This window comes from Pongo abelii, chromosome 2 (assembly GCF_028885655.2).
Source record: "Pongo abelii isolate AG06213 chromosome 2, NHGRI_mPonAbe1-v2.0_pri, whole genome shotgun sequence".
Classification (NCBI taxonomy): Eukaryota; Metazoa; Chordata; class Mammalia; order Primates; family Hominidae; genus Pongo; species Pongo abelii.
This window is the reverse complement of record NC_085928.1, coordinates 107037701-107061760: the sequence shown is the minus strand read 5'-3', so window position 1 is coordinate 107061760 and position 24060 is coordinate 107037701. Positions and strand designations below refer to the sequence as shown.

Here is a 24060-nt window from a genome sequence, read left to right as displayed (position 1 = left end):
CCTGGGGTTCACAACATTCTCCTGCCTCAGCCTCCCGAGTAGCTGGGACTACAGGTGCCCGCCACCTCGCCCGGCTAATTTTTTGTATTTTTAGTAGAGACGGGGTTTCACCGTGTTAGCCAGGATGGTCTCGATCTCCTGACCTCGTGATCCTCCCGCCTTGGCCTCCGAAAGTGCTGGGATTACAGGCGTGAGCCACCGCGCCCAGCCACATTCTTTTTTTTTTTTTTTTTTTTTTCCCCCAATAGCATGCCATAGGCGTCTTAACATATGAATAACTAGAGACTCTTGTCTTTAGTTTTCATGGCTGCAGAATATTCTCTTGTGAGGCGCCTTGACATAATTAATTTAAAACAGTCCTCTTTAGTGGGAATTTTGGTGGGTATCCAGTTTTGCCTTTTTTTTTTTTTTTTGAGAGACAGGGTCTTGCTTCATCACCCAGGCTGGAAAACAGTGGCACAACCATAGCTCACTGCAGCCTTAACCTCCCAGGCTCAATCGATCTTTTCCCGTCGGCCTCCCAAGGAGCTGGGACCAAAGGCACCATCACGCCTAGATAATTTTTAAAATTCTTTTTTGTTGAGACAGGGTCTTGCTACATTGCCCAGACTGGTATCTTAACTCCTGGCCTCAAGCAGTCCTCCCACCTTGGCCTCCCAAAATGCTGGGACCACATGTGTGAGCCACTGCACCTGACCTGGAGTCCAGTTTTTGATCCTGGTAATAATGCTGTGATAAATATCCTTGCGTTCATATCCAAGCATTTGCTTTCCTGGATGTCTGTTACTGTAAACTTTTAGATACAGAACTGTGGGTCATGCTGAGTGTGGCAGCTCACACCTTTAATCCCATCACTTTGGGAGGTAGAGATGGGAGGATCACTTGAGCCCAGGAGTTTGAGAACAGCCTGGGCAACATGGCAAAACCTTGTCCCTATTAAATTCAAAAAATTGTGGGCCAAAAGTTAAGTACAGTAAAAAACTTAAAACATGTTGCAAACTGCTTTTCAGATATTTGAGATGGGCTGGGCACAGTGGCTAATGCCTGTAATCCCAGCACTTTGGGAGGCTGAGGCGGGTGGATCACAAGGTCAGGTGTTCGAGACCAGCCTGGCCAAAATGGGTAAACCCCATCTCTACTAAAAATACAAAATTAGCCGGGCATGGTGGCGTATGCCTGTAGTCTCAGCTAATTGGGAGGCTGAGGCAGGAGAATTGCTTGAACCTGGGAGGTTGCAGTGAATACTGCATTCCAGCCTGGGTGACAGAATGAGACTCCATTTTTTTAAAAAAAAAAAAAAAAAAGAGAAAAACTATGTGGGATGGATTCAGTCGGCCAGCTGCCAGCCCTGGCTTGTGGAATGTTTTGTTGAACGACTATAGGTGTAGCCATGGACTTTTTGGGATCCCTTGGTGTGTGCAGTCGGCCAGCTCTGATGCATTTTCCTGGCATTTGTGGGTTAGCTGGCCTGCCTGTCCACTGCCCCATATAACAACAGGCCTGCTTCTCCCATCCTGCCCCCCAGAATGCTGTCCGTGTCCCACGAGACTTTGAGGGCTGTAGTGTCCTCCGCAAGTACCTCGGCCAGCTTCATTACCTGCAGAGTCGGGTCCCCATGGGCTCGGGCCAGGAGGCTGCTGTCCCTGTCACCTGGTGAGAGCCGCAGGCAGGGCTGGAGGATCCCAGGGGGAGTCTGGGTGGTGGGGGTGCTCCTCCCCTCCCTTCCCCCATCTCCTTGCTGCATAGGATGGGGAATGGCCTCATATGGTCCCCCCAGGCCTCCCCACATCCCCACACTGGGGTATTTAGTCCCCTTACCTAATCTCAGGGCCCTGGCCAGCTCCTGCCCTCGAGATAACTGGGGTGCCATGTCTGCAGGACAGAGATCTTCTCAGGCAAGTCTGTGGCTCATGAGGACATCAAGTACGAGCAGGCCTGTATTCTCTACAACCTTGGTGAGCTGCCTGATCCCTTCCCCATGGCCCTACTCCCCAGTCCTGCCAGCCTAGCTTTCAGCCCTTCAGATGGCCACAAAGGCAGTGGGCTGATAAAGGGAGGACTCCAGGATTCCCGCCCCTCCACTGACTTCCCCACAGCCCTGCCAGCTCCTCCACTGTTTTCTGAGCTGGGCCCGGGGGGAGCCTCTGCTGGGGCGAGGTTCTACTGGGCTGGCTGCCACACAGAGTTGCCACTGTGTGCTCTGTCTGGGAGAGAGGGCCTTTCTTCTTTGACTGGACAGCCCCTCCCCACTGTGGTTTTGGGCTGCTTCAGGCAGGAGGAGAGCGTGGCTGGCCTCAGCTTGCCCTGCTAGTCAGCCTTAGCCTGGCTCAAGGAAGAAGCTTGGGGAACCCCAGAGTTCTGTGCAAACATCCCTGAAGCTTCAAGATTGGACCCCTTAGACAGGAGCCCTTCCATCCTCTGCCAAATGCAGAGCAGGAGACTGAGGGCTGGGCAGGACTTCTGAGTTTCCTTGTTCCCTCCAGCTTGGGTGTCCTTGGACTCGTTGCCCTGGTTCTCAGAGCCGTGTTGTCCTGATTGTGGATAACAACAGTGCCCCCTTGGCCTCACCTTCACATGGGTGTGAGCAGCGCCAGGCCCCCTAACACTGTCCCCTCCCTCCCCAGGAGCGCTGCACTCCATGCTGGGGGCCATGGACAAGCGGGTGTCTGAGGAGGTGAGGAGAGGGGCAGTAGTGGAACATGTGGACATACCAGGGAGGGGCAGCCTCCCAAGTATGGATGAATCCTGACCCATGGAGTGGACACAGGCCATCCCTCCCACTCCCTCCCAGGGCATGAAGGTCTCCTGTACCCATTTCCAGTGCGCAGCTGGCGCCTTCGCCTACCTACGAGAGCACTTCCCTCAAGCCTACAGCGTCGACATGAGCCGCCAGATCCTTACGCTCAACGTCAACCTCATGCTGGTGAGGAGGCACCCTGTTTGGAGTGGAGTTGAATCCAGGAAAGGGGATGGCTGGGGAGGGGGCAGTTGGGCCTGGATCCTGGACCAAGGCAGTGAGGGACAAGCAAGGGGCCTTGGCTTTGTTGAATCAGGAGCACAGTGGTGCTGCTTGGAGTGGAGGCAGCTGGGGGAGAGGGCAGTGAAGAGAGATCCCTCAGTCTGCCCCTGGGGAAGGATAAAGGGAAGGGGAAGGGGGAGGCCTTGGGTGAGTGAGGGAGTGCACCTCACATGTCGCCCCAGGGCCAGGCTCAGGAGTGCCTCCTGGAGAAGTCGATGTTGGACAACAGGAAGAGTTTTCTAGTGGCCCGCATCAGTGCACAGGTAGGGACGGGGCTGAGGGGAGGCCTTCACTTTACTGCTGATCCCCCCACTCATTGGGCCCCACCCTGTTCTCAGGTGGTAGATTACTACAAGGAGGCATGCCGGGCCTTGGAGAACCCTGACACTGCCTCACTGCTGGGCCGGATCCAGAAGGACTGGAAGAAGCTTGTGCAAATGAAGATCTACTACTTCGCAGCTGTGGCTCATGTGAGGTCCTGGGGCCCCAGGGTGGGGCAGGGCGGGGCTGAGTGGCCACAGCTCAGGAAGCAAGTCATGGCATCTCTTCTTCTTTCCCAGCTGCACATGGGAAAGCAGGCCGAGGAGCAGCAGAAGTTCGGGGAGCGGGTGAGTGAGTTACAGCGAGGAGGGGCCTGGGGACCAATAGCAGCCTTCAGTGAGATGCTGGTGTGCTCCCACTCCTTACACACCGGAGGGTGGCCTTCTCTGTCTCACCCTGGCCATCACCCTGCTGGAGGCCTGGTGTCTTAAGTGTCGTCCCATCTGTGCAGCCCTCGTCCCTCGGGGTCTGAGGAGGTGGGGCAGGCTCCCTACAGAGCAGGTGGCTGGGGCAGGGTGTGGCACCACCTTGCTGCTGTTGGCTGGGGTGGTGCCCGGCTACCTTCTGAGCTGCTTGTCATCTGATGGACAGGCAGGGCCGGGTGGGAGGCAGGAGGAGAAGGGGTCCAAGCAGAGGACAGAGTAGGCTTTCCTGCCACCCTCCACAGGTTGCGTACTTCCAGAGCGCCCTGGACAAGCTCAATGAAGCCATCAAGTTGGCCAAGGTAAAGCTGAGGAAGGCCTGGCTGCCCCTTAGACCCCTGAGGGTATAGGAGCAAGCCCGGTAGGACTGAGGGGGTGTCCTGGTGCCAGCCTTGGTTGTGCTAAGGCCCCACCCCTGTCCATAACCCCACAGGGCCAGCCTGACACTGTGCAAGACGCGCTTCGCTTCACTATGGATGTCATTGGGGGAAAGTGAGTCTGTGGGGGTGGCCTTGGTTCCTTCTTTTTGTGAAGGGTCTTGTCCCTCTGCTGGCATCTTTGGGAGGAAGACTCCAGTGCCAGAGAGCAGTGTCCCACATGGGAAGTAGGTTCTGGATCCCCGCTGACACCCCGTGACTGCCCACTCCCCCTGTTCCTGATCCCCAGGTACAATTCTGCCAAGAAGGACAACGACTTCATCTACCATGAGGCTGTCCCAGCATTGGACACCCTTCAGCCTGTAAAAGGTCGGGGAGCTGAGAGGTGGGGGCAGAGGTGACGGTGGGGTGGGGACAGGACACAGGAGGCTGCCTCAAGGACTCTGCGTGGGCCTGATCTCCACAATTCCCACCCTCCCCCAGGAGCCCCCTTGGTGAAGCCCTTGCCAGTGAACCCCACAGACCCAGCTGTTACAGGCCCTGACATCTTCGCCAAACTGGTACCCATGGCTGCCCATGAGGCCTCGTCACTGTACAGGTGGGTGGAGGGTGGCACAGAGGGAGGTGGGGTGTCTTGAGATGTGGGTCTTCAGCAAATGCTCTGTCACTTCTGCAGTGAGGAGAAGGCCAAGCTGCTCCGGGAGATGATGGCCAAGATTGAGGACAAGAATGAGGTCCTGGAGTGAGTGTGGGACTTGGGCCAGGAGGCGGAGGCAGGCAGCACTTCCCGGGCCTCTGGGGGCCCCAGGGCTGCCTATGCTGGGAGAGGAATGAAATGTCCATTCCAAACAGGTTTCCCAATGCTGCCTTCCCACCCAGGGTGGTGGGGCTAGTGTGTAAGGCAGGAGTCATGTCTTGGGAGGATGAGGTGCCTTCTGTTCCACCGTTTCCAGCAGTGCCCTGTGCATGTTCTGTGAGACCAGGCCAGACCTGGTAGTAGGGGTCCGAGGTCACAATTTGCTCTCTGCTGAGACCTCAGATTCAGTGGTGGGGCTCGCCCTAGCGGCTCCTTTGACATGGTCAGAGTTGGATCAGCATCCAGCACCCACCTGGCCCTGTTGCTCCCCACAGCCAGTTCATGGATTCAATGCAGTTGGATCCCGAGACGGTGGACAACCTTGATGCCTACAGCCACATCCCACCCCAGCTCATGGAGAAGTGTGCGGCCCTCAGTGTCCGGCCCGACACTGTCAGGAACCTTGTCCAGTCCATGCAAGGTGAGTAAGGGGCAGAGCAAGCAGGTGGAAGGGAGTGTGGAGGTCATCTGCTGTGGCCTCCTCCGTGTCCCTGGTCACCGAGGATGGAGACTGCACCCCTCTAGGCCCTGGCTTGGGCATCCACACCCACTCCTCTGAATCAGCATACCTCATGCACCCTGCTCAGTGTGCGCTGGGCCTCACTCAAGCCCTGACCTGAGGGGGCGGTTCTGTCTCTTGGGGGAGGGGCCCATGGGTGCCCAGTCAGCCTGCCTCAGGGGCTGCCTGTACGATCCACAACCCCAGTGCTGTCAGGTGTGTTCACGGATGTGGAGGCTTCCCTGAAGGACATCAGAGACCTGCTGGAAGAGGATGAGCTGCTAGAGCAGAAGTTTCAGGAGGCGGTGGGTCAGGCGGGGGCCATCTCCGCCCCCTCCAAGGCTGAGTTGGCAGAGGTGAGGCGAGAATGGGCCAAGTACATGGAAGTCCACGAGAAGGCCTCCTTCACCAACAGTGAGCTGCACCGTGCCATGAACCTGCACGTCGGCAACCTGCGCCTGCTCAGCGGGCCGCTTGACCAGGTCCGGGCTGCCCTGCCCACACCGGTCCTAACCCCAGGTGAGCCCCACCAGACCCCATTGGGAGACTTGAGCTGGGGGTTTCTCTGGCCTCACTGACCACTGCTGCCCACAGAGGACAAGGCCGTGCTGCAGAACCTAAAGCGCATCCTGGCCAAGGTGCAGGAGATGCGGGACCAGCGCGTATCCCTGGAGCAGCAGCTGCGTGAGCTTATCCAGAAAGATGACATCACTGCCTCGCTGGTCACCACAGACCACTCAGAGATGAAGGTGGGCTGGGTGAGCAGGGTGGAGGGGCTCTGGCTCCGGGCCCAACCCTTAGGAGTCGAGGCCCTGAGTGTCCGTTCCCGGCCCCCACCCCTCCCTCAGAAGCTGTTCGAGGAGCAGCTGAAAAAGTATGACCAGCTGAAGGTGTACCTGGAGCAGAACCTGGCCGCCCAGGACCGTGTCCTCCGTGCACTGACAGAGGCCAACGTGCAGTACGCGGCCGTGCGGCGGGTACTCAGCGACCTGGACCAAAAGTCAGTGCCCAGTCCTCTGCTCTTTCCCGGAGCCGCCTGGAGCCCACCCCCATGGTTCACCTGGAGCTGGCCCTTCTGCCCACCAGGTGGAACTCCACGCTGCAGACCCTGGTGGCCTCGTATGAAGCCTATGAGGACCTGATGAAGAAGTCGCAGGAGGGCAGGGACTTCTACGCAGATCTGGAGAGCAAGGTGGCTGCTCTGCTGGAGCGCACGCAGTCCACCTGCCAGGCCCGCGAGGCTGCCCGCCAGCAGCTTCTGGACAGGTTTGTGTGGCCCTGGGGCTGTGGTGCGGCTCGGGTCCAGACAGGCTGGGGTGATGGGAGCCTGGCCCCACTTTTTCCCTGCCTGTCCCACAGGGAGCTGAAGAAGAAGCCGCCGCCACGGCCCACAGCCCCAAAGCCACTGCTGCCCCGCAGGGAGGAGAGTGAGGCAGTGGAAGCAGGAGACCCCCCTGAGGAGCTGCGCAGCTTCCCCCCTGACATGGTGGCTGGCCCACGACTGCCCGACACCTTCCTGGGAACTGCCACCCCGCTCCACTTTCCTCCCAGCCCCTTCCCCAGCTCCACAGGCCCAGGACCCCACTATCTCTCAGGCCCCTTGCCCCCTGGTACCTACTCGGGCCCCACCCAGCTGATACAGCCCAGGGCTCCAGGGCCCCCTGCAATGCCCGTAGCACCTGGGCCTGCCCTCTACCCAGCCCCTGCCTACACACCGGAGCTGGGCCTTGTGCCCCGATCCTCCCCACAGCATGGCGTGGTGAGCAGTCCCTATGTGGGGGTAGGGCCGGCCCCACCAGTTGCAGGTCTCCCCTCGGCCCCACCTCCTCAATTCTCAGGCCCCGAGTTGGCCATGGCGGTTCGGCCAGCCACCACCACAGTAGATAGCATCCAGGCGCCCATCCCCAGCCACACAACCCCACGGCCAAACCCCACCCCTGCTCCTCCCCAGCCCTGCTTCCCTGTGCCCCCACCGCAGCCACTGCCCACGCCTTACACCTACCCCGTAGGGGCCAAGCAACCCATCCCAGCCCAGCACCACTTCTCTCCTGGGATTCCCGCAGGTTTTCCAGCCCCGAGGATTGGGCCCCGGCCCCAGCCCCAGCCCCAGCCCCAGCCCCAGCCCCAGCCCCATCCCCATCCTCAGCCCCATCCCCATCCTCAGCCCCATCCTTCACGAGCGTTTGGGCCTCAGCCCCCACAGCAGCCCCTTCCACTCCAGCATCCACACCTCTTCCCACCCCAGGCCCCAGGACTCCTACCCCCACAGTCCCCCTACCCCTATGCCCCTCAGCCTGGGGTCCTGGGGCAGCCGCCACCCCCACTACACACCCAGCTCTACCCAGGTCCTGCTCAAGACCCTCTGCCAGCCCACTCGGGGGCTCTGCCTTTCCCCAGCCCTGGGCCCCCTCAGCCTCCCCATCCCCCACTGGGATATGGTCCTGCCCCTTCCACCAGACCCATGGGCCCCCAGGCAGCCCCTCTTACCATTCGAGGGCCCTCGTCTGCTGGCCAGTCCACCCCTAGTCCCCACCTGGTGCCTTCACCTGCCCCATCTCCAGGGCCTGGTCCGGTACCCCCTCGTCCCCCAGCAGCAGAACCACCCCCTTGCCTGCGCCGAGGCACCGCAGCTGCAGACCTGCTCTCCTCCAGCCCGGAGAGCCAGCATGGTGGCACTCAGCCTCCTGGGGGCGGGCAGCCCCTGCTGCAGCCCACCAAGGTGGACGCAGCTGAGGGCCGTCGGCCACAGGCCCTGCGGCTGATTGAGCGGGACCCCTATGAACATCCTGAGAGACTGCGGCAGTTGCAGCAGGAGCTGGAGGCCTTTCGGGGCCAGCTGGGGGATGTGGGGGCTCTGGACACTGTCTGGCGAGAGCTGCAAGATGCGCAGGAACATGATGCCCGAGGCCGTTCCATTGCCATCGCCCGCTGCTACTCACTGAAGAACCGGCACCAGGATGTCATGCCCTATGACAGTAACCGTGTGGTGCTGCGCTCAGGCAAGGATGACTACATCAATGCCAGCTGCGTGGAGGGGCTCTCCCCATACTGCCCCCCGCTAGTGGCAACCCAGGCCCCACTGCCTGGCACAGCTGCTGACTTCTGGCTCATGGTCCATGAGCAGAAAGTGTCGGTCATTGTCATGCTGGTTTCTGAGGCTGAGATGGAGAAGGTGAGAAGAGGGGGTGGGTGCCCACGAGGGCAGTGTGGGGCAACAGGGCAGGGGATCCTGGAAAACCAGCTCTGTCTTGACTTGTCTGTCCCTCAGCAAAAAGTGGCACGCTACTTCCCCACCGAGAGGGGCCAGCCCATGGTGCACGGTGCCCTGAGCCTGGCATTGAGCAGCGTCCGCAGCACCGAAACCCATGTGGAGCGCGTGCTGAGCCTGCAGTTCCGAGACCAGAGCCTCAAGCGCTCTCTTGTGCACCTGCACTTCCCCACTTGGCCTGAGTTGTGCGTCCACTGCTCTGGATGGTGGTTGGGGGTCTAAGTGCTGTCCAGTCCTTGGTGCTGGGAGGGATGAGAGCCTCAGGTCAGGCCTGGCTCATAGGCTCTTCCCTGCCCCATCCTGTCCCACAGAGGCCTGCCCGACAGCCCCAGCAACTTGCTGCGCTTCATCCAGGAGGTGCACGCACATTACCTGCATCAGCGGCCGCTGCACACGCCCATCATTGTGCACTGCAGGTAGAGGGTGGGCCTGAGGGTCTCTCCTCTATGGGCTCTTGGCCTAGCCTCATACCCCGGCCTCATACCCGCTTCTTGGTACAGCTCTGGTGTGGGCCGCACGGGAGCCTTCGCACTGCTCTATGCAGCTGTGCAGGAGGTGGAGGCTGGGAACGGAATCCCTGAGCTGCCTCAGCTGGTGCGGCGCATGCGGCAGCAGAGGAAGCACATGCTGCAGGAGAAGGTGAGGATCTGGGCAGGTGGGGCTGGGATGGGCCTTCTGTCCCAGGGTGACGGGCCCCTGTCCAGCTGACCTGGCCAAATGCACCTGTGCAGCTGCACCTCAGGTTCTGCTATGAGGCAGTGGTGAGACACGTGGAGCAGGTCCTGCAGCGCCATGGTGTGCCCCCTCCATGCAAACCCTTGGCCAGTGCAAGCATCAGCCAGAAGGTAAGGAAGGTTCCCTGGAAGCTGCTGGGAGAGCCACAGCCTTGGGACTCCCTCTCCTCACTCACTCTGTCTTCTCAGAACCACCTTCCTCAGGACTCCCAGGACCTGGTCCTCGGTGGGGATGTGCCCATCAGCTCCATCCAGGCCACCATTGCCAAGCTCAGCATCCGGCCTCCTGGGGGGTTGGAGTCCCCGGTTGCCAGCTTGCCAGGCCCTGCAGAGCCCCCAGGCCTCCTGCCAGCCAGCCTCCCAGAGTCTACCCCAATCCCATCTTCCTCCCCGCCCCCCCTTTCCTCCCCGCTACCTGAGGCTCCCCAGCCTAAGGAGGAGCCGCCAGTGCCTGAAGCCCCCAGCTCGGGGCCCCCCTCCTCCTCCCTGGAGTTGCTGGCCTCCTTGACCCCAGAGGCCTTCTCCCTGGACAGCTCCCTGCGGGGCAAACAGCGGATGAGCAAGCAGAACTTTCTGCAGGCCCATAACGGGCAAGGGCTGCGGGCCACCCGGCCCTCTGACGACCCCCTCAGCCTTCTGGATCCACTCTGGACACTCAACAAGACCTGAACAGGTTTTGCCCACCTGGTCCTTACACTACATCTTCTCTCATGCCCGCCTGCCCACATCCAGCAGAGCTTCTCAGTGGGCACACTCTCTTACTCCCCTTTCTGCTGCCTTTGGCCCTGCCTGGCCCAGCCCGCACCCCTGTGGGGTGGAGATGTACTGCAGGCTCTGGGTCAGGTTCTGCTCCTTTATGGGACCTGACATTTTTCAGCTCTTTGCTATTGAAATAATAAACCACCCTGTTCTGTGGCTCGTGTCTGAGTCTGCCCATTGCTGCCTCAGCTCCAGTAGCACTGCCAGGAACTTAGCACCTTTTGTGGATGACAAGATGGTACCAAACTGCCACACTACCAGGACAGTTCTTTAAAGGCCCTGCAGTTCTGGCTTGCTCATCCTCCCCGTGCCACACTGTATGTATGTTTCCTCAGCAGCTCTGAGGAGGGTCCAGGCAGAGTGTGTGCACAAACAATTCCAAGAGACACAAGTAGCTCCCAAAGTGCCTGAGAGATGTGGTTTTTTAAAAAAGTTTAATATTATTACAGTCAGGAGGCAGCGGCTGGAAGATACTCAGCTCTTTCCCCCAAGTCCAGGTTCAGTGCACTGGCCCCCACACAGCACCCCAGCCTCCTGCCTGGGCAAGGAGGCCCCGCACTCAGTCCAGCTTCTCCAGCACAGAGGGCACATACACCAGGCTGAGCTCACTGCCAAAGTTGCAGACAATGGCAGCATTGTCCAGCACCAGGATCTGGCGGGCAGGCTGGGCCTCACTGTTCTTCCCCAGGTAGACTGTCTGTAACAGGTCCCCGTAGTTTAGGTCCCAAAAGGAGACACAGCCCTGGCCGCCGGTCACCAGCAGGTTGTCTGAGATGACACCCAAGCTTGCACCACAGCCCAGGTCCTGGAGGCAAGGACATGACAAGCTCAGTCCTGAGTCCTTCCCTAAAATCCCAAGAATCCTATGATCCCCACCTCCTCTACCTGCTGAATGGAGTAGAACTTGATGCCTGTGCTGCGGTCCCAGATGCTGATGAGGTCATCCAGGCCACTGCTGATGACACAGGAGGTGGTACAGGTGAGGGAAGTGACATCCCCACGGTGAGCAAACACATGGCTTACCCGGCTGCCAGTCAGTACATCCCACAGGCAGATGGCCCCATCTTGTCCTCCACTGGCCAGCACCATGGTCTGGGGAAACATGCCAGGGGAGTGGGGTCACCGTGGTATAATACCTCTGTCAACAATGGTGTCCCTGTGCCCCGGTGGGTGGGGCCCTGACTGCTTCCTGGAAGGCCCCTGGGGACCAGTTCCCAGGAGTCAGCAAACATGGGTCACAGGCTCTGTACCCCCCTACCCCACCTGCAGGCCCCTTACCTGGTCAATGTACACGGTCGTGATGGCCCCCGAGTGGCCCTGAAGGGTGAAGAGGCAGCACGAGTCCTCCAGACGGAACACCTGGGACAGGGATGGGCCTCAGGTTCTGGTCTCTGGGATTTTCCAAGTTATACTTTGGCCGGGAAACACCCTCTGTTCTTCACCAGGACTCCTCCAGCCTCTCCCTGATGAATGTATCAGGCTCCCACCCCATGCTGGGCCACTCCAGCACCCAAGAGATGAGACAATACTCACTCTCAGTGTGTGGTCTTGGCTCCCAGTCACCAAGCGCCCAGCAGCGGCTTTCAGGGCTGTGATGGGTTTTTGGTGTGCACAGGGCACTGTGTGGGTCAGGCGACAGGCCACTGTGTCGCTGCTGCTGTACACTGGAGAGGCAGGGGAACTGCCCCGCCCTGGGGTCCCTGAGGACAAAAGGCCAAGTGAAGGATCTCTGAGAAAGCAATGGGCAGACGGCCCCTGCCCATCCCACCAAGTGTGAACACCTGCCCACCCCAGGCCCTCCAACCTCTAAACTGCAGGGGGCTGAGGGCAGTGTGGGTCTCCAAGGAGAAGAAATCAAGGGAACCGTTGAGCCGTGCAGCCACAATCCTGGAAGAGAAGAACAGCTGCCAGGGGACTCTCCCTTACAGCCCCAGCCCTGGGGCTGAGCGTGTGGACACAAGAGAGTTAAGGGCCAGTTCAAGAAGGCACAGGAGGGACATGGCCAAGAGGAAAGCACATGGTGCCAGAACAGATGCTGGAGCCAGAGGGCAACTCCAAATATTAACCTCCTTGTGCCTGTTTCTTCATCCGTAAAATGGGGATAAGAGTACCCACCTCACAGGGTGGTCATGAGAATCAAGTGAGCTAACGTATAAGGTGGTACCTGGTGAATATCACGTAAGTTTGTAAATTAAAAACAAGCAGAGGGCTCCATGTAGCCTGGAGCTGAAGGGAAGGCTGCTGAGGGGAAACAGGATGTAGGGTGGGCTATGTTGGGTGTTGCGGAAGCCTGCATTCGCCACATAAAAGCAGCTTCAACCCAAGCACAGCCCACACCAATTCCTTTTTCCACAAACAAGGATTTTCTTTGCTCTCCAAAATTCCTAGGTACAGTCTGACAGGCAGGGATGGGTATATTTGCCCAGTAACCCCAAAGCCTCAAAGCAGGTGGGGTTCAAAATCTTACTGCAGGGAAAGGCAATGCATGTCTACAACCTCTGCCCATGAATTTGAAGGGCCTACACCAGAGCTGGGGAAGTCACAGTTTTATGATTGGAAGTGGGTGGACAAGGAGAGACCACAGTCACCAGGAACCCTGATGGTCAGGTTGAGACATCGGGGCTTTCCTTAAAGCTAAAACAAGCAGCAAAGGAGAATTTCCAAGAAGCATGGAGGGACCTGGTGAAATTGGCCAGGCTGGAGGGGAAGATGTCAGTCAAGGCCCATGCAGAACCTGTGGTGACAGGAATGACGGCAGCAGCCCACTGGCAGAAATCAACAGCACTAAGGGCAAGGGACGCCCCCTCCCCAAGGAAAAAGAAAGACTCCAGCCCTAGGTCAGATGGTGCTGCCACCAACAGTCAAGGAGCCTTGGAGGAGGAGCCAGTGTGGGACAGGCAGGCGAAGGCGTCCGGCAGAAGGCACCTGGCCATTGGGTGGAGACCCAGGTTCACCAGCTCGGAGGTGAGGCCAGAACCCAGGTGGCTGAGACTCCCCAAGGAGTGTGCATGCAGACGGAGTCCTGGGGACACCCACAGCCAACAGGCTTGCTGAGGAGGCCAAGCACGACAGAGGCAGGGAGAGCAGAGAACAGCTGCCAGCGGCCAAGGAGAAGACAGGGTTCTGCAAGCGCACTCTGTAACTAAAAATGCAACCAAGATACCCCAAAGCCTCAATATTGACAAGCTAATCAGAGAAACTGGCTTCATTGAGAAGGGCGAGAAAGGACAGGAGTTTATCACTCCCTACTGTCACTGCTTAAGGCCCTGGGAGGTCACCATGTGCCATGCCCTATTCCAAGCACATCACACCCCTAATGCTTTTGTTATCTTCCCATCCAAGTGGACTGCCCTCTGCTCCCAGGTGTGGAGCTGGGCACCAAGAAGGTCAATCGAATCATACAGTACAGCAGTGGAAGGGAACCAGGACTCAAGACTCAAGAGAGTATGGCCTAGCCAACAAAGGCTGGGGACATCTGGGGCTGAGGCAGGCCACGCTCACCTTTTGTCCAAGAAGACCAGAGCGGTAATGCCTGAGGAGACCTCCTCGCTGCTGCAGCACAGCACCCCTTCAATGGCGTCCCACACCTACGAGTCCAGAGGCTGTGAGCACCTGCCAGCCAGACAGGCCCACATTCCCCGGGGCGGACAGCCGCTCTGCCCACCTTTAGCCCCTCTGCCCACCTCCAGCCGGCCGCTGCTCCGCCCCACCACGATGAGGTTGCCCTGCAGCTCCAAGCTCCAGATGGAACCCTCCGCACTGGGGGCCCAGGCGAGGGAAGGGGAGCCTTTCTCAGGGGAGCCACCCTCATCCTCAAGAGCCTGGGGCAGCACCGGCCCAGGCGAGGGTGGGCGCAGGGCTGGTGTGCAGACGGCCGCCAGCCCCTCCTCCTGGTACACCCGCTGCACCAGGCGGCTGAAGTCATAGCCTGGGGAGTCCCGAGCGCGGCCACAGACCGCCCGGTGCCGGGGCTCGGGCTGAGTGGGCTGTGAGGACCGAGGCTGCGCCGAAAAGTTGGTGTCAATTAAGCAGGTGAGGTCAGGCTGGTCCCCGAAGAGGGAAGGCGGCGGAGGGCCCCGGGGGCGGTGTCTCAGGGGAGGGCTGTCCCCAGGCTCCTCTGGGCCAGCCTTCCCACCATCTGAAAGTCGTTCCCAGCTCTCCTGAGCCTCAAGCCCGCTGCCCACGCCACTGTCCCGGCGCTGCCTGCTGGGGGCCAGGAGGGCGGAGTGAGAGGGGGCGCGGAGGAGGAGGGTGAGAGGGGGCGCGGAGGAGGGGGGTGAGAGGGGGCGGGGGAGAAGTGAGAGGGGGCGGGGGAGTGAGAAGGGGCAAGGGAAAACGGGTGGGGGGAGAGGGGGGTACGGGGTGGCGGGAGGGGGTGCGGGGGTGGGGGGAGAGGGGGCCTGGTGGGGTTGGGAGATACCTCGGAGGAAGAAAAGAGGGGAGATACGTGGCGGCGGGGGGTGGGGTGAGGGGGGTTGGGGGGGCACAAAGGAGGAAAGTGCAGCCGCACCTACCCTGGGCGCGGAATGCGCGTTAGGCAATCCCCGGTCTGCGCGTCCCACACGCAGACGTGGCCTGCCAGGCAACAGCTCACCAGCAGCATGCCGTCGCTGGCCAGGCACTCGATGTCCTGCGGAAGTCCGGTGTTGGTAAAAGCCCAGTGTTGGTATGGGCCAGGCCCCGGCCCTCCCCTGCCCGGCCACTGTGCCCCTGCTCACCATGAGGTGGCCGCGCAGCACCAGCGGCACGATCTCCGTCTCGGGTGGCGCATAGCCGTAGTCGTCGCAGGGCAGCTCCCCGCGCCTCCGCCGCCCGGGCCCACCACCCGGCTGCCCGTAGTTGCGCGGGCACAGCACGCGGTAGAGGCAGAGAAGCAGCAGCACCAGCACGATGCCGGCGGCCAGGCCCAGCGCCGCCACCCTGCACGGGAGGGCGGACTGCTGTGAGACACACCTCACAGCCTGTCCCCTCCCCTCTGCTCTCTCCCCTACTTTTGCCCACCCGTCCCCCTCCCCGCACTCTATCCCACCCCACCCCACCCAGCAGCCTTACTTGTACAGAGTGACGTCTCCATGGGCCTGCACTCCACCTGGGCCCTTGGGTCCCGCTTCCCAGTGCCCAACAGGTACGGGCCCCGGTGGGGGCCAGGCACTGCGGCCGTCCTGAGGGTGCCGGCCCTCCAGAGCCTCCCTCGGGTTCAGGCGGAGCGTGACTGGGATGACGGGCAGCAGGCTGATGTACCTGGATCCCGACAGTGGGCAGCCTCAGCGGGGGGGGCCTCCCAGGGCTTCCTCCTGCTGTGCCTGCCACCCAGTCCTCTCCCTCCTCCCCAGGCAGGCCTCAGCTCCACCGGCCAGACTCTCCCAGGGGGGTTGGGGACAGAGGTAGGTCCCTCCCCAGCCCAGCTTAGCAGCCAACTTGCTGTCCCAGATACCAGCACCCAAGCAGCCCTGGTGGCCGTGTGGGGTATCTCCCTCCCCACTCCTGGCACAGGTGGGTGGGTCTCATTCTGGTGAGGGCTGGCAGCCTCCGGTGACTCCTCAGAGCAACCTGGGACTCCTCTCTTGGTTTATGGCTGCCTAGACCACCAGTTCCCACCTCACAACCTTATGAATTGTTTTAATTATCTGCATAATTCAAACCTGTGGGCCTCCTGCATTGGGGAAAGGGGATGGGGAGCTGACACCATCGAGTGAGGTGGCACCTGGCACGGCCCAGCTCACCTCTTGGCCAGTGTGATGTTGTAATAGCTGAAGAGCGTCGGCCAGTGGCGGAAGGACAATTTCCTCCAAAGTTCCTCATCCTCAGGCCCCCAGGTTACCTCTGGGACTGGGCTGTCATGGACAACCTCTGCTGGACCTCCACGCTCAGGTGACTCGCCCGGCGACGTCTGGTTCTCAGGTAGCTTAGGGGCATCAGGTGGGAAGATGGAGAAGGCAGGGTCCGGGTGGCTGGCGGGCAGCATGCCACTAGGCACGGGCATGGGAGCCAGGGCTCCCTCACCCAGTGGGCTCTGTTCCGTCACCTGGGCAGCGAGGTAGTTGCGCAGCCCTGCTGGGTCTGTGTATACCAGGATGCCAATCCAGACAACGGTGCCAGCCTGCAGTGGGGCAGGGGGTACTCAGTGGGAGGAATAGGCTCCAACCCCCAGCAGCTTCAGCCCTCATGCTGAGAGGAAGCAGCACAGGGACCTCAGGCCTGGGGATGGAGAGAGGACACAGGCCCCACTGTGTCCTTTCCTCCTGCCTCTCCAAGTCCTCCTGCTAACACTTGCCACTGGAGGGGCCTGCTTCCCTTTCCACAGTTAGAGGCTGAGTTTCTTGGCCTGGAAATACACTGAAGCACCCTGAGGTTTGACACAGAATGTCCCCGCCCCTAATCTCCACCTCAGCTGGAGCCGGAAAGCTGCTACCATTCCTACCGTCAGAGGGCCAGCTGCCTGACCTGCTCCAGAGTCCCCCAGAGGTCCTAGTCCCAGGGGGCCTCAGCCTTCCTCCCGTCTCAGTTCAGCTCCCTGGAAGAGGCACTGCTGCCCCACGGCCAGCCCAGCCCGGCTGGTGACTGATTTTGCCCAGCACTTTCCAGTGTCTGCACACCATGCAGCGGCCGATGAACCCGACCCAGGGAAATGTGGTGGCCACAAGTGGGTCCATCCCAGAGCACTCAACTAACAGGCTCCTGTCCTGGGCCACTCTGGGGAGAGGATGGCTCCTGTACCTGAGAGCCCTGGAGCTTATCTCCCACAGGCTTATCTCCTCAGAAACCACCAGGGTCTGGGCAGGGAGGACACAATGGGCAGCTCCCCGGAGCCAGGCTTCCAGGGGCCACCAGGGCCTAAAGAATACCCCTCGCCACTCTAAGGCCAAGTGCAGCACCACAAGGGGCCTGCAGCGCCGGCCCTCCAGAAGAGGGCAGGGCAGGGGTGGCAGGTACCATGATGAGGCGCTGTGCCAGGCGGGTGCGGGCCAGGAAGTAGACAACACGCAGCCTCTTGGGGAGCCGCAGGTTTCGGAAGGAAGACGGCTGCAACGTGATGGTGTGGGGTGTGGATGGTCGCACAGCCAGCTGCCGCTCATAGCGTGTTGGCTGCCCCACTGGCTTGGCTGAGGGCAGGCAGGCCTCAGGGGGCAGCCGCTTGTTCAGGTCCGCTAGCTGTTGGGGGCACAGTGGTCAGGGCCTGAGTCCACCGTCCAGAGGCTGCCCGCACAGGACTGCTGCCCTGCCCGAGGTCTACACCCTTCTCACCCAGGACTCCCTCAGTACAGCCAGGGCTGAGGAAGCGGGCAGGGCAGGGCTCAGCCCACTCCTACCTCCATCCGGCGAATGTCAATGGACAGGACAGTGGTGAAAAACAGCATCTGAAGGAAGAAGTCAGACACCAGCCCCACGACGGCAAAGAGACAGAACTCCTGGAATCAGAGCACATGGGGGCGGGGGGTGCCGTGACCTCACTGTCCCAGCCCTAGAGGAGCAGTGCCCAGACTGCAGCCACTTCAGAACCGGCAGGGCCGCAGCAGGCAGGACACAGCAGAGATGAAGAGAGATGCTGGTTGGTTCTCAGCTCACATACCACCAGCAGCTCACCCCATCTCCACCAGGGGGCAGCAGAAACCGTCACACTTTCTTCAGAAAGTGCTGAAAGGGAAGGGGGAGTACCTCCCCTGAATCTTCCGGTCCCTCTAGAGAGGACTGAAGGCCTGATCCAACCTGGAAACCTCTAAGCCCCACCAGCCTGCTCCCCAAAAAGTCCTTCCCCACTGAGCCCCCGCCCTGCTCATGCATCACCAACCCAGCTAGAGACCAGGCCTGATTCAGGGGCTCTCAGAAAGGTTCCCAGCCAGCAACTACCCCGGAACAATGAAGAGAGAGAGAGGGATTAATTCTCCTCTAAAACTGAAAAAGGGTGAGCTCTCTGCTCCCCAAGCTCTGTCAGCAGACAAAATTTTCTGAGATGTCGGTGTTGAGACCTCTGGCACATCACCACAGTGCTACTCGGATCTGGGGTAAGACCATGGGGTGCAGATAGTGGCACAGTGGTTGTCTCAGCTCTAACGTCCCAAGACTGTACCCTATCCTGCAGATACTACTGTTTTTCCACGAGAAGCAGCCCACAGCCCATCTGTTCTCTGCTCACCCCCATCCCTCAGCTGGCCTGCCAGCCCTGGGGAAAAGATGGGAGAGAAAAGATGGCATCCTCCCCTTCCTGCAACTCCTTTTGGAATGGCTGGCATCAGTCTGGAGTTCCAGCTCAGTGCAGGGCCACTTCCACCTCTGCTCACAGCCCACAGCTGAGTGAGGGCACTTTGCCAAGAGCAGGGTCACTCTGGGCAATGGGTGGTGGCCCTCCCACCCGTCAGGCCAGGCAAGGCCATGAGTCTGGCAACTGCAGCACAGGCCAGGGCCAAGGGAGGAGACTGGAGGAAGGGTCTAGGAACCCCATGGTGCTTCTCCCTCAGAAATGGGAAACAGGTGTGACAAACTGCACAGCCAGTCCCCAGCTCCTGCCATGCCCTTGCAGCCTCCTCCTGCCACTTGGCTGAAGGGGAAGCAGGCAGGGAGGGGTAGGAAGACAGGGTCAAGGGCAGAGTCTGCCTGGCTAGGTGCTCAATCTCAGAACCCAGCCAGGGTTTGCTGAGCACTTCTGAGCCAGGCATGCCAGGGGCCATCTGTGTGCTGTAGTGATCCGCTTGCCAGGCAAAGAGGTCCCACCTCAGAGGCAAGGATGCCTGTGCTGAAGAGGGGAGCACCCTGCCCATGGCTGCACAGCTAGGGAGCACAGCAGTTGCTTCCATGCTCATCCAGGTGGCAGGCCTTGGGGCCTTACCTGGATGGCGGGCACTAGGGTGAAGTAGCCAATGAGGATGATGCCCAGCTCCGTGGCCATGTTCTTCATGATGGACCAGCTCTCGCTGCTTAGGCCTGCAGAGGGCAGCAACAGGGCACAGGGCAGCACGTGGCCACTCTGCGACATGACTCACACAACCTCATGAGCCTCGGAGTGGCAGAGGCATGGGGAGGCCCCCCAGCCCTTTGAAGCAGCCATTCCACCAAAGCACCCCAACCCTCAGGGTCGTGCTAATGCCCAGGCTTTAAGGGGCCGTCACCACCACACAGCTGCTACAGGAACGGGTGTTCACAGCCTGGAGGGTGCAGGGGAGAGCTATAATCATCAAAAGAGGGAAGAAGCAGAGTGTGGAGATGAGAAAATCCACGAGGAAAGCCAAGTGCCACCCACAACAACCACATCCAACCTCCGCATGTGGTTCTTGTCTGGTCTGCACGGGCCAGCATGACAGTGTGCCCATCAGCCACATGGCAGAAGCACTCGGCGGGTAGAGGACCTGGCTGCGTTCTTCCTCAAGCCCCTTCCTGTGGTAAGCCCTGATCCCACACTATCACACTGCCGCATGTCTAAGGCTCTGTCCTCCTACTGGGTAAGGACTATTTCGCCCCATCTCTTCCTAACTCCATATCCAGCACAGGGCCTGGCTTATCACAGAGGCTGACAGAGGTCTGCTGAATGAATGGACGGCTGCCTACAGCCCCATTCCTCACAGACATGGGGTGACGAGGAGGAAGAGGCTCAAGTGACCAGGCCTCCAAGGCCAGGCTCTCCCTTTTCTCATTTTCCCTAGATCCCCAGCTTCTACCAGCAGGGCCAGAGGGAGCTTTTCTGGCAGCCATGAAGGCAGCATCTCTGAAATGGCCAGCCCCCAGGGCTTGGGCCTAGTGTGCTGCAGTGAGGCAGTAAGAGAAAATACTAGGCGCTAAACTCCCCAGACAGAAAGCCACCACCAAACAGAAGCCCCACCCACACTGAAGTGCAGTGGTGTGATCACGGCTCACTGCAGCTTTGACCTCCCAGGCTCAAGCAATCCTCCCGCCTCAGCCTCTTGAGTAGGTGGGACCACAGGTGCATGCCACTATGCCCTGCTAATTTTTGCATCTTTTGTAGACACGGGGTTTCACCATGTTGCCCAGGCTGGTCTTGAACTCCTGGGCTCAAGTGATCCACCTGCCTCAGCCTCCCAAAGTGCTGGGATTACAGGTGTGAGCCATGGCACCCAGCCTGGTTTACTTTCTTATTGACACATGAACCAGGACGAAGTACAGTCCAGTGGCCCCATGGCTCCCCAGGGCACACACTCAAGAGCTGCCAGGGCCCAGTGGCCCACTGCATATTATGCCGGAGGCAAGAGCAAGGGACATTTCAGGGACTCTGTGTTTGCTTACAGAGCGTTAACAGCAAGAGGAACAGGCCCCTCTCCAGCCCCTCCTGCAGCCCTCTGCCCAACTCTCCCACTGCATTACCTTGGGCGATCCGCAGCTTCACCTCCAGGTCTACCGGGGTTGAGACCACAGACTTGGTGAGCACCAACACATTCTCTAACCCAATAACCACCACAAGGTAGGGAAAAATCTCGCTGGGGACAGAGAAGGAGAAGGTAAGGACAGTGTTGTGGTGGTTCCCAACAGACTTGGGCCCTCGGGAAGGCTGTGGGGTTTCCAGCCTGTCACGGGGGCTGCTGAGTGACTCCCACAGGTGCTGGGCAGAAACCCTCCCTTGTCCACCTCACCCAACAAGACCTGCATCTCCACAGCACTCAGCTTTCAGGCAGGCTCCAGAGCCTTGCAGAGGGGCCAGCAGCCATCCTGTCTCTAGCCATCCAGCACAGGAGGGCTGGAAGAGGCCCCTCAGTGACAGCTGTGCAGCACCACCGCTAGACCACACTTCTGCCGGCCCTTCCCAGGAGAAGACTGCTGGCTAAAGACAATGACTGCTGCAAAGACCCACACCAGTAACTCTGGGCGGACCCATCACAGCTAAATGCAAGGAGATGAAACCACCATGAAGGCCCACTCACCTTTGTTGAGAAGCTGTGTGTGGAGAAGAACGACTGTTCCTACAGAAAGCTCTACCAGCTATCTGGGCCCACCGTCCCACACTCCCCGCAGCAAACCCTAAGAAAGTCTATGTGCGAGGAACGCCAGCCAAGTTATACCTTGCAGGACCTCTGCTTTGGAGCCGAAGGAAGGGAGGGCCCTGTGGAGGGTATGGCAGATGGTATGGGGGAGGGTGGTGTTTAACACCATCAGGCTCAGGAAAGGGAGCCGGTATCTAAGAGCAAGGAAACTACCAGAAACAAAACATGACGTTGCTTTTCATACGACCAGCCTGATGGGCCAAAGTGGGGGACAGGCCAATCCATAATCCATTAATAACCATTAATAGACAGGCAGGCGGGCCTAGCCAGAGCCAAGATCAAAGCCTGAGGACAAGCCGAGGGAAGGGATTCCAGACTAAGGTTCAGAGAGGAGTGGCAAGGGGAAAGTAAACATCAGTGAAAAAGGCGACAAATTACAGTGTGCTCATATCTTCCAAAGAGCTTCCTCTAAAATGACCTATTTCATTAGGCATTTAAATGTTCTAATCATGAAAAAAAGAAATGTTCTCTTCTCTATCTCACACCTCCAGTGGCTTAAGCCATCAAGCTGCAGTGTGTGTGCGGTGTGTGTATATAGAATATATAAACACAGACACACAAATCCGACTACACACATGGAATACATACTCATATATACACAAACATACCAACACCCACCCCATATATACACACCCAGCCCACAAATACACACTTTTGTACATATGGACACTCACTATAGCTAGATATGCTATATACAAACACAAGTATGAATACAAGCCAGACAAAGAACAGGAAGAAAATGTACGTCTTAAATGACAAAAACAACAATGTGAAGACGTGAGGTCACAGCAAAGTCCAGGGAAGGCCAAGTACCCAGAAGTGCAAGGCTCTCTGGCCTGAGCCCACCCTGTGGCCCAGTGGAGCCTGCTGGGGACCTACCCGCCATTCAGGGTGGGTGTCAGGCCGAAGAGTGTGCAGAGTCCCACAGACATGAGCAGCGAGCTGAGCACTGTGACCACGGCAGCCAGGGCCAGCCCCCACTTGGACTTGACCATGTCGATCTTCCCTGGAGGGCAGAGAGGGCATATCAGGGTGGCCCCTCCCCCAGCCCCCGGCCCACTGGGGCTCCCGGGAGTAGGTTGCCCTGACAGTCGAGGAAGGGAAAACTCCTGGTTTCACCAAAGGAAAGGGACAGGCACAAGCACTTCCCAGTGTCATGGACACAGTACACCTTTTAGGAACCCTAACTCAGGAAGGGGCTGAAAGTGGGAAGGGCCCCTGGCCCCACCCAAGCTCCCAAGACCCTGCTGGGGGATGAAGCCCTAGCTCTGATGACCACCAGGTGTGTTCTATCTCTCTACCCCAAGCCACCTCCAGAGCCAGGGAAGCAGGTGACATGGAAATGCCCGTTCAGCTTGGAGAAAGCCCTCAGCTTCCCTGCCATGAACCTACGCGTGGAGAAATAGATGTAGGCAAACAAGATGATGTAGGTGGTCACGAGGGGAATGAGCTCAGCCACACCAATCTCCTCCTTGAAGTGCACGTGGACCAGGCTCTCCGCCCGAAGGCTGCAGTTGGGGCTGGGGTGCAGAAGCATCAGGCGGGCACGCAGGCTGCCCAGGAACCTGGTCAAGGAGCAGGGTGGGGGTAGATGGAAGTGTTGCTCTTGGTTCTGGGGACAAAGACAATCCCTGGACAGAGGGTCCATCAGGACCTCCCTCCTGCCCCTGTGTTGGAAGGGAACTCCTCTACGGTGCCTGAGCTTCTCTATAGTCTCCAGGGGCACTGGGAAAATCACAAAGGGGACAAAGTTTTCTCAGGAGCTCCCCCTGCTCCTTTCTTAGTCTCCCTTTCCGGACCTACTCCAACACTCTCTTTTTTATTTATTTTATGTTTTATTTTTTGAGAGAGTCTCGCTGTCACTCAGGCTGGAGTGCAGTGGCGCCATCTGGCCTCACTGCAAGCTCCACCTCCTGGGTTCACAGCATCCTCCTGCCTCAGCCTCCCGAGTAGCTGGGACTACAGGCGCCTGCCACCACGCCTGGCTAATTTTTTGTATTTTTAGTAGAGATGGGGTTTCACTGTGTTAGCCAGGACGGTCTCGATTTCCTGACCTCATGATCCGCCTGCCTCGGCCTCCCAAAGTCTGCGATTACAGGCATGAGCCACTGCGCCTGGCCTCCAACACTCTTGATTGCCAGAGGCCTAGGAGAGCCGATCAGAAGCACCTCAAGTGCCCTTGCCAATTGGGGAGCTGCCTGCAGTGCCCCACTGGGAAGGATACAGGCCATACAGGGCTCAGTAGTAACCAACTGGGGATGCCTGCCCTAGGCTCAAGAGAGACCATAGGAGGCACCAGGACACTGAGACCGCCAGCCCTGCCTTAGTCCCCTATGCTTAACCAGCTGTCAGGTCATCCCCATTAAAATGTGGTAGACAGCATCATCTAGTCTGAGGGATGTAAACATTCAACAGGAGGCCTGGAAACTCTCCCAAGTTTCCAGGGGGCATTCAGAACACTCTAACCAGAAGAGGGACTACTCAAAGCCACTCTAACCAGAAGAGGGACTACTCAAAGCCTCATGTCACCCAGCAGACCAGTCAAGAGCCCAGGGTGCTGTCAATCTTACTTGGCATGGTAGTGCTGGAAGACCAGGGTGATGGTGTAGGAGACCATCCTCTTCCTGGTGTAGAGGCTCACCCCGCTGTACTTCCCGGGAACACCAAACAACAAGTCTGCAAGCAGAAACCAGCAGGAACTGACAAAGAAATGACAGCTACTGCAGAGCCACCAAGGACCCCTTTTTCACCCCCACCCTGGGAAACAAAGGGTAAACCCTGATCTGCCTAAGCACACATCAAAAAGACGGTGACCAATGG

The 24060-nt window shown here is 59.1% G+C and overlaps 2 protein-coding genes across 12 annotated transcripts in view; one reads left to right on the top strand and one right to left on the bottom strand.

Moving 5' to 3' along the window:
- PTPN23 (protein tyrosine phosphatase non-receptor type 23) overlaps window positions 1-10411 on the top strand; it is a 33865-nt gene extending 23454 nt beyond the window's left edge. For 4 of the 6 annotated variants that reach the window (XM_009239088.4, XM_063722532.1, XM_063722531.1 and 1 more), the window contains exons 3-25: window positions 1526-1653; window positions 1879-1955; window positions 2625-2674; window positions 2792-2923; window positions 3202-3282; window positions 3358-3489; window positions 3580-3627; window positions 4008-4064; window positions 4196-4254; window positions 4429-4508; window positions 4623-4737; window positions 4816-4881; window positions 5271-5416; window positions 5702-6013; window positions 6089-6243; window positions 6343-6494; window positions 6581-6760; window positions 6854-8666; window positions 8763-8947; window positions 9074-9178; window positions 9263-9401; window positions 9494-9607; window positions 9686-10411. In XM_009239088.4, the coding sequence (XP_009237363.4) occupies window positions 1526-1653; window positions 1879-1955; window positions 2625-2674; window positions 2792-2923; window positions 3202-3282; window positions 3358-3489; window positions 3580-3627; window positions 4008-4064; window positions 4196-4254; window positions 4429-4508; window positions 4623-4737; window positions 4816-4881; window positions 5271-5416; window positions 5702-6013; window positions 6089-6243; window positions 6343-6494; window positions 6581-6760; window positions 6854-8666; window positions 8763-8947; window positions 9074-9178; window positions 9263-9401; window positions 9494-9607; window positions 9686-10165 (4806 nt within the window). In that variant the 3' untranslated portion in view covers window positions 10166-10411. The remainder of the gene's footprint in view (window positions 1-1525; window positions 1654-1878; window positions 1956-2624; window positions 2675-2791; window positions 2924-3201; window positions 3283-3357; window positions 3490-3579; window positions 3628-4007; window positions 4065-4195; window positions 4255-4428; window positions 4509-4622; window positions 4738-4815; window positions 4882-5270; window positions 5417-5701; window positions 6014-6088; window positions 6244-6342; window positions 6495-6580; window positions 6761-6853; window positions 8667-8762; window positions 8948-9073; window positions 9179-9262; window positions 9402-9493; window positions 9608-9685) is intronic. The other 2 variants (XM_009239086.4, XM_054550878.2) reach the window with 2 other exon arrangements.
- Window positions 10412-10670: 259 nt separating this feature from the next.
- Window positions 10671-24060, bottom strand: part of SCAP (SREBF chaperone) — a 66434-nt gene continuing 53044 nt past the window's right edge. For 3 of the 6 annotated variants that reach the window (XM_024244270.3, XM_063722534.1, XM_063722533.1), the window contains exons 6-23: window positions 23811-23916; window positions 22633-22805; window positions 22120-22246; window positions 20567-20679; window positions 19080-19174; window positions 17566-17664; window positions 17189-17407; window positions 15979-16355; window positions 15308-15496; window positions 14974-15175; window positions 14770-14885; window positions 13939-14458; window positions 13757-13842; window positions 12060-12142; window positions 11789-11955; window positions 11534-11614; window positions 11141-11347; window positions 10671-11060 (exon numbers count right to left, since the gene is read on the bottom strand). In XM_024244270.3, the coding sequence (XP_024100038.2) occupies window positions 10815-11060; window positions 11141-11347; window positions 11534-11614; window positions 11789-11955; window positions 12060-12142; window positions 13757-13842; window positions 13939-14458; window positions 14770-14885; window positions 14974-15175; window positions 15308-15496; window positions 15979-16355; window positions 17189-17407; window positions 17566-17664; window positions 19080-19174; window positions 20567-20679; window positions 22120-22246; window positions 22633-22805; window positions 23811-23916 (3206 nt within the window). In that variant the 3' untranslated portion in view covers window positions 10671-10814. Of the gene's footprint in view, window positions 11061-11140; window positions 11348-11533; window positions 11615-11788; window positions 11956-12059; window positions 12143-13756; window positions 13843-13938; window positions 14462-14769; window positions 14886-14973; window positions 15176-15307; window positions 15497-15978; window positions 16356-17188; window positions 17408-17565; window positions 17665-19079; window positions 19175-20566; window positions 20680-22119; window positions 22247-22632; window positions 22806-23810; window positions 23917-24060 lie in introns of all 6 variants that reach the window. The other 3 variants (XM_024244269.3, XM_054550882.2, XM_054550881.2) reach the window with 1 other exon arrangement.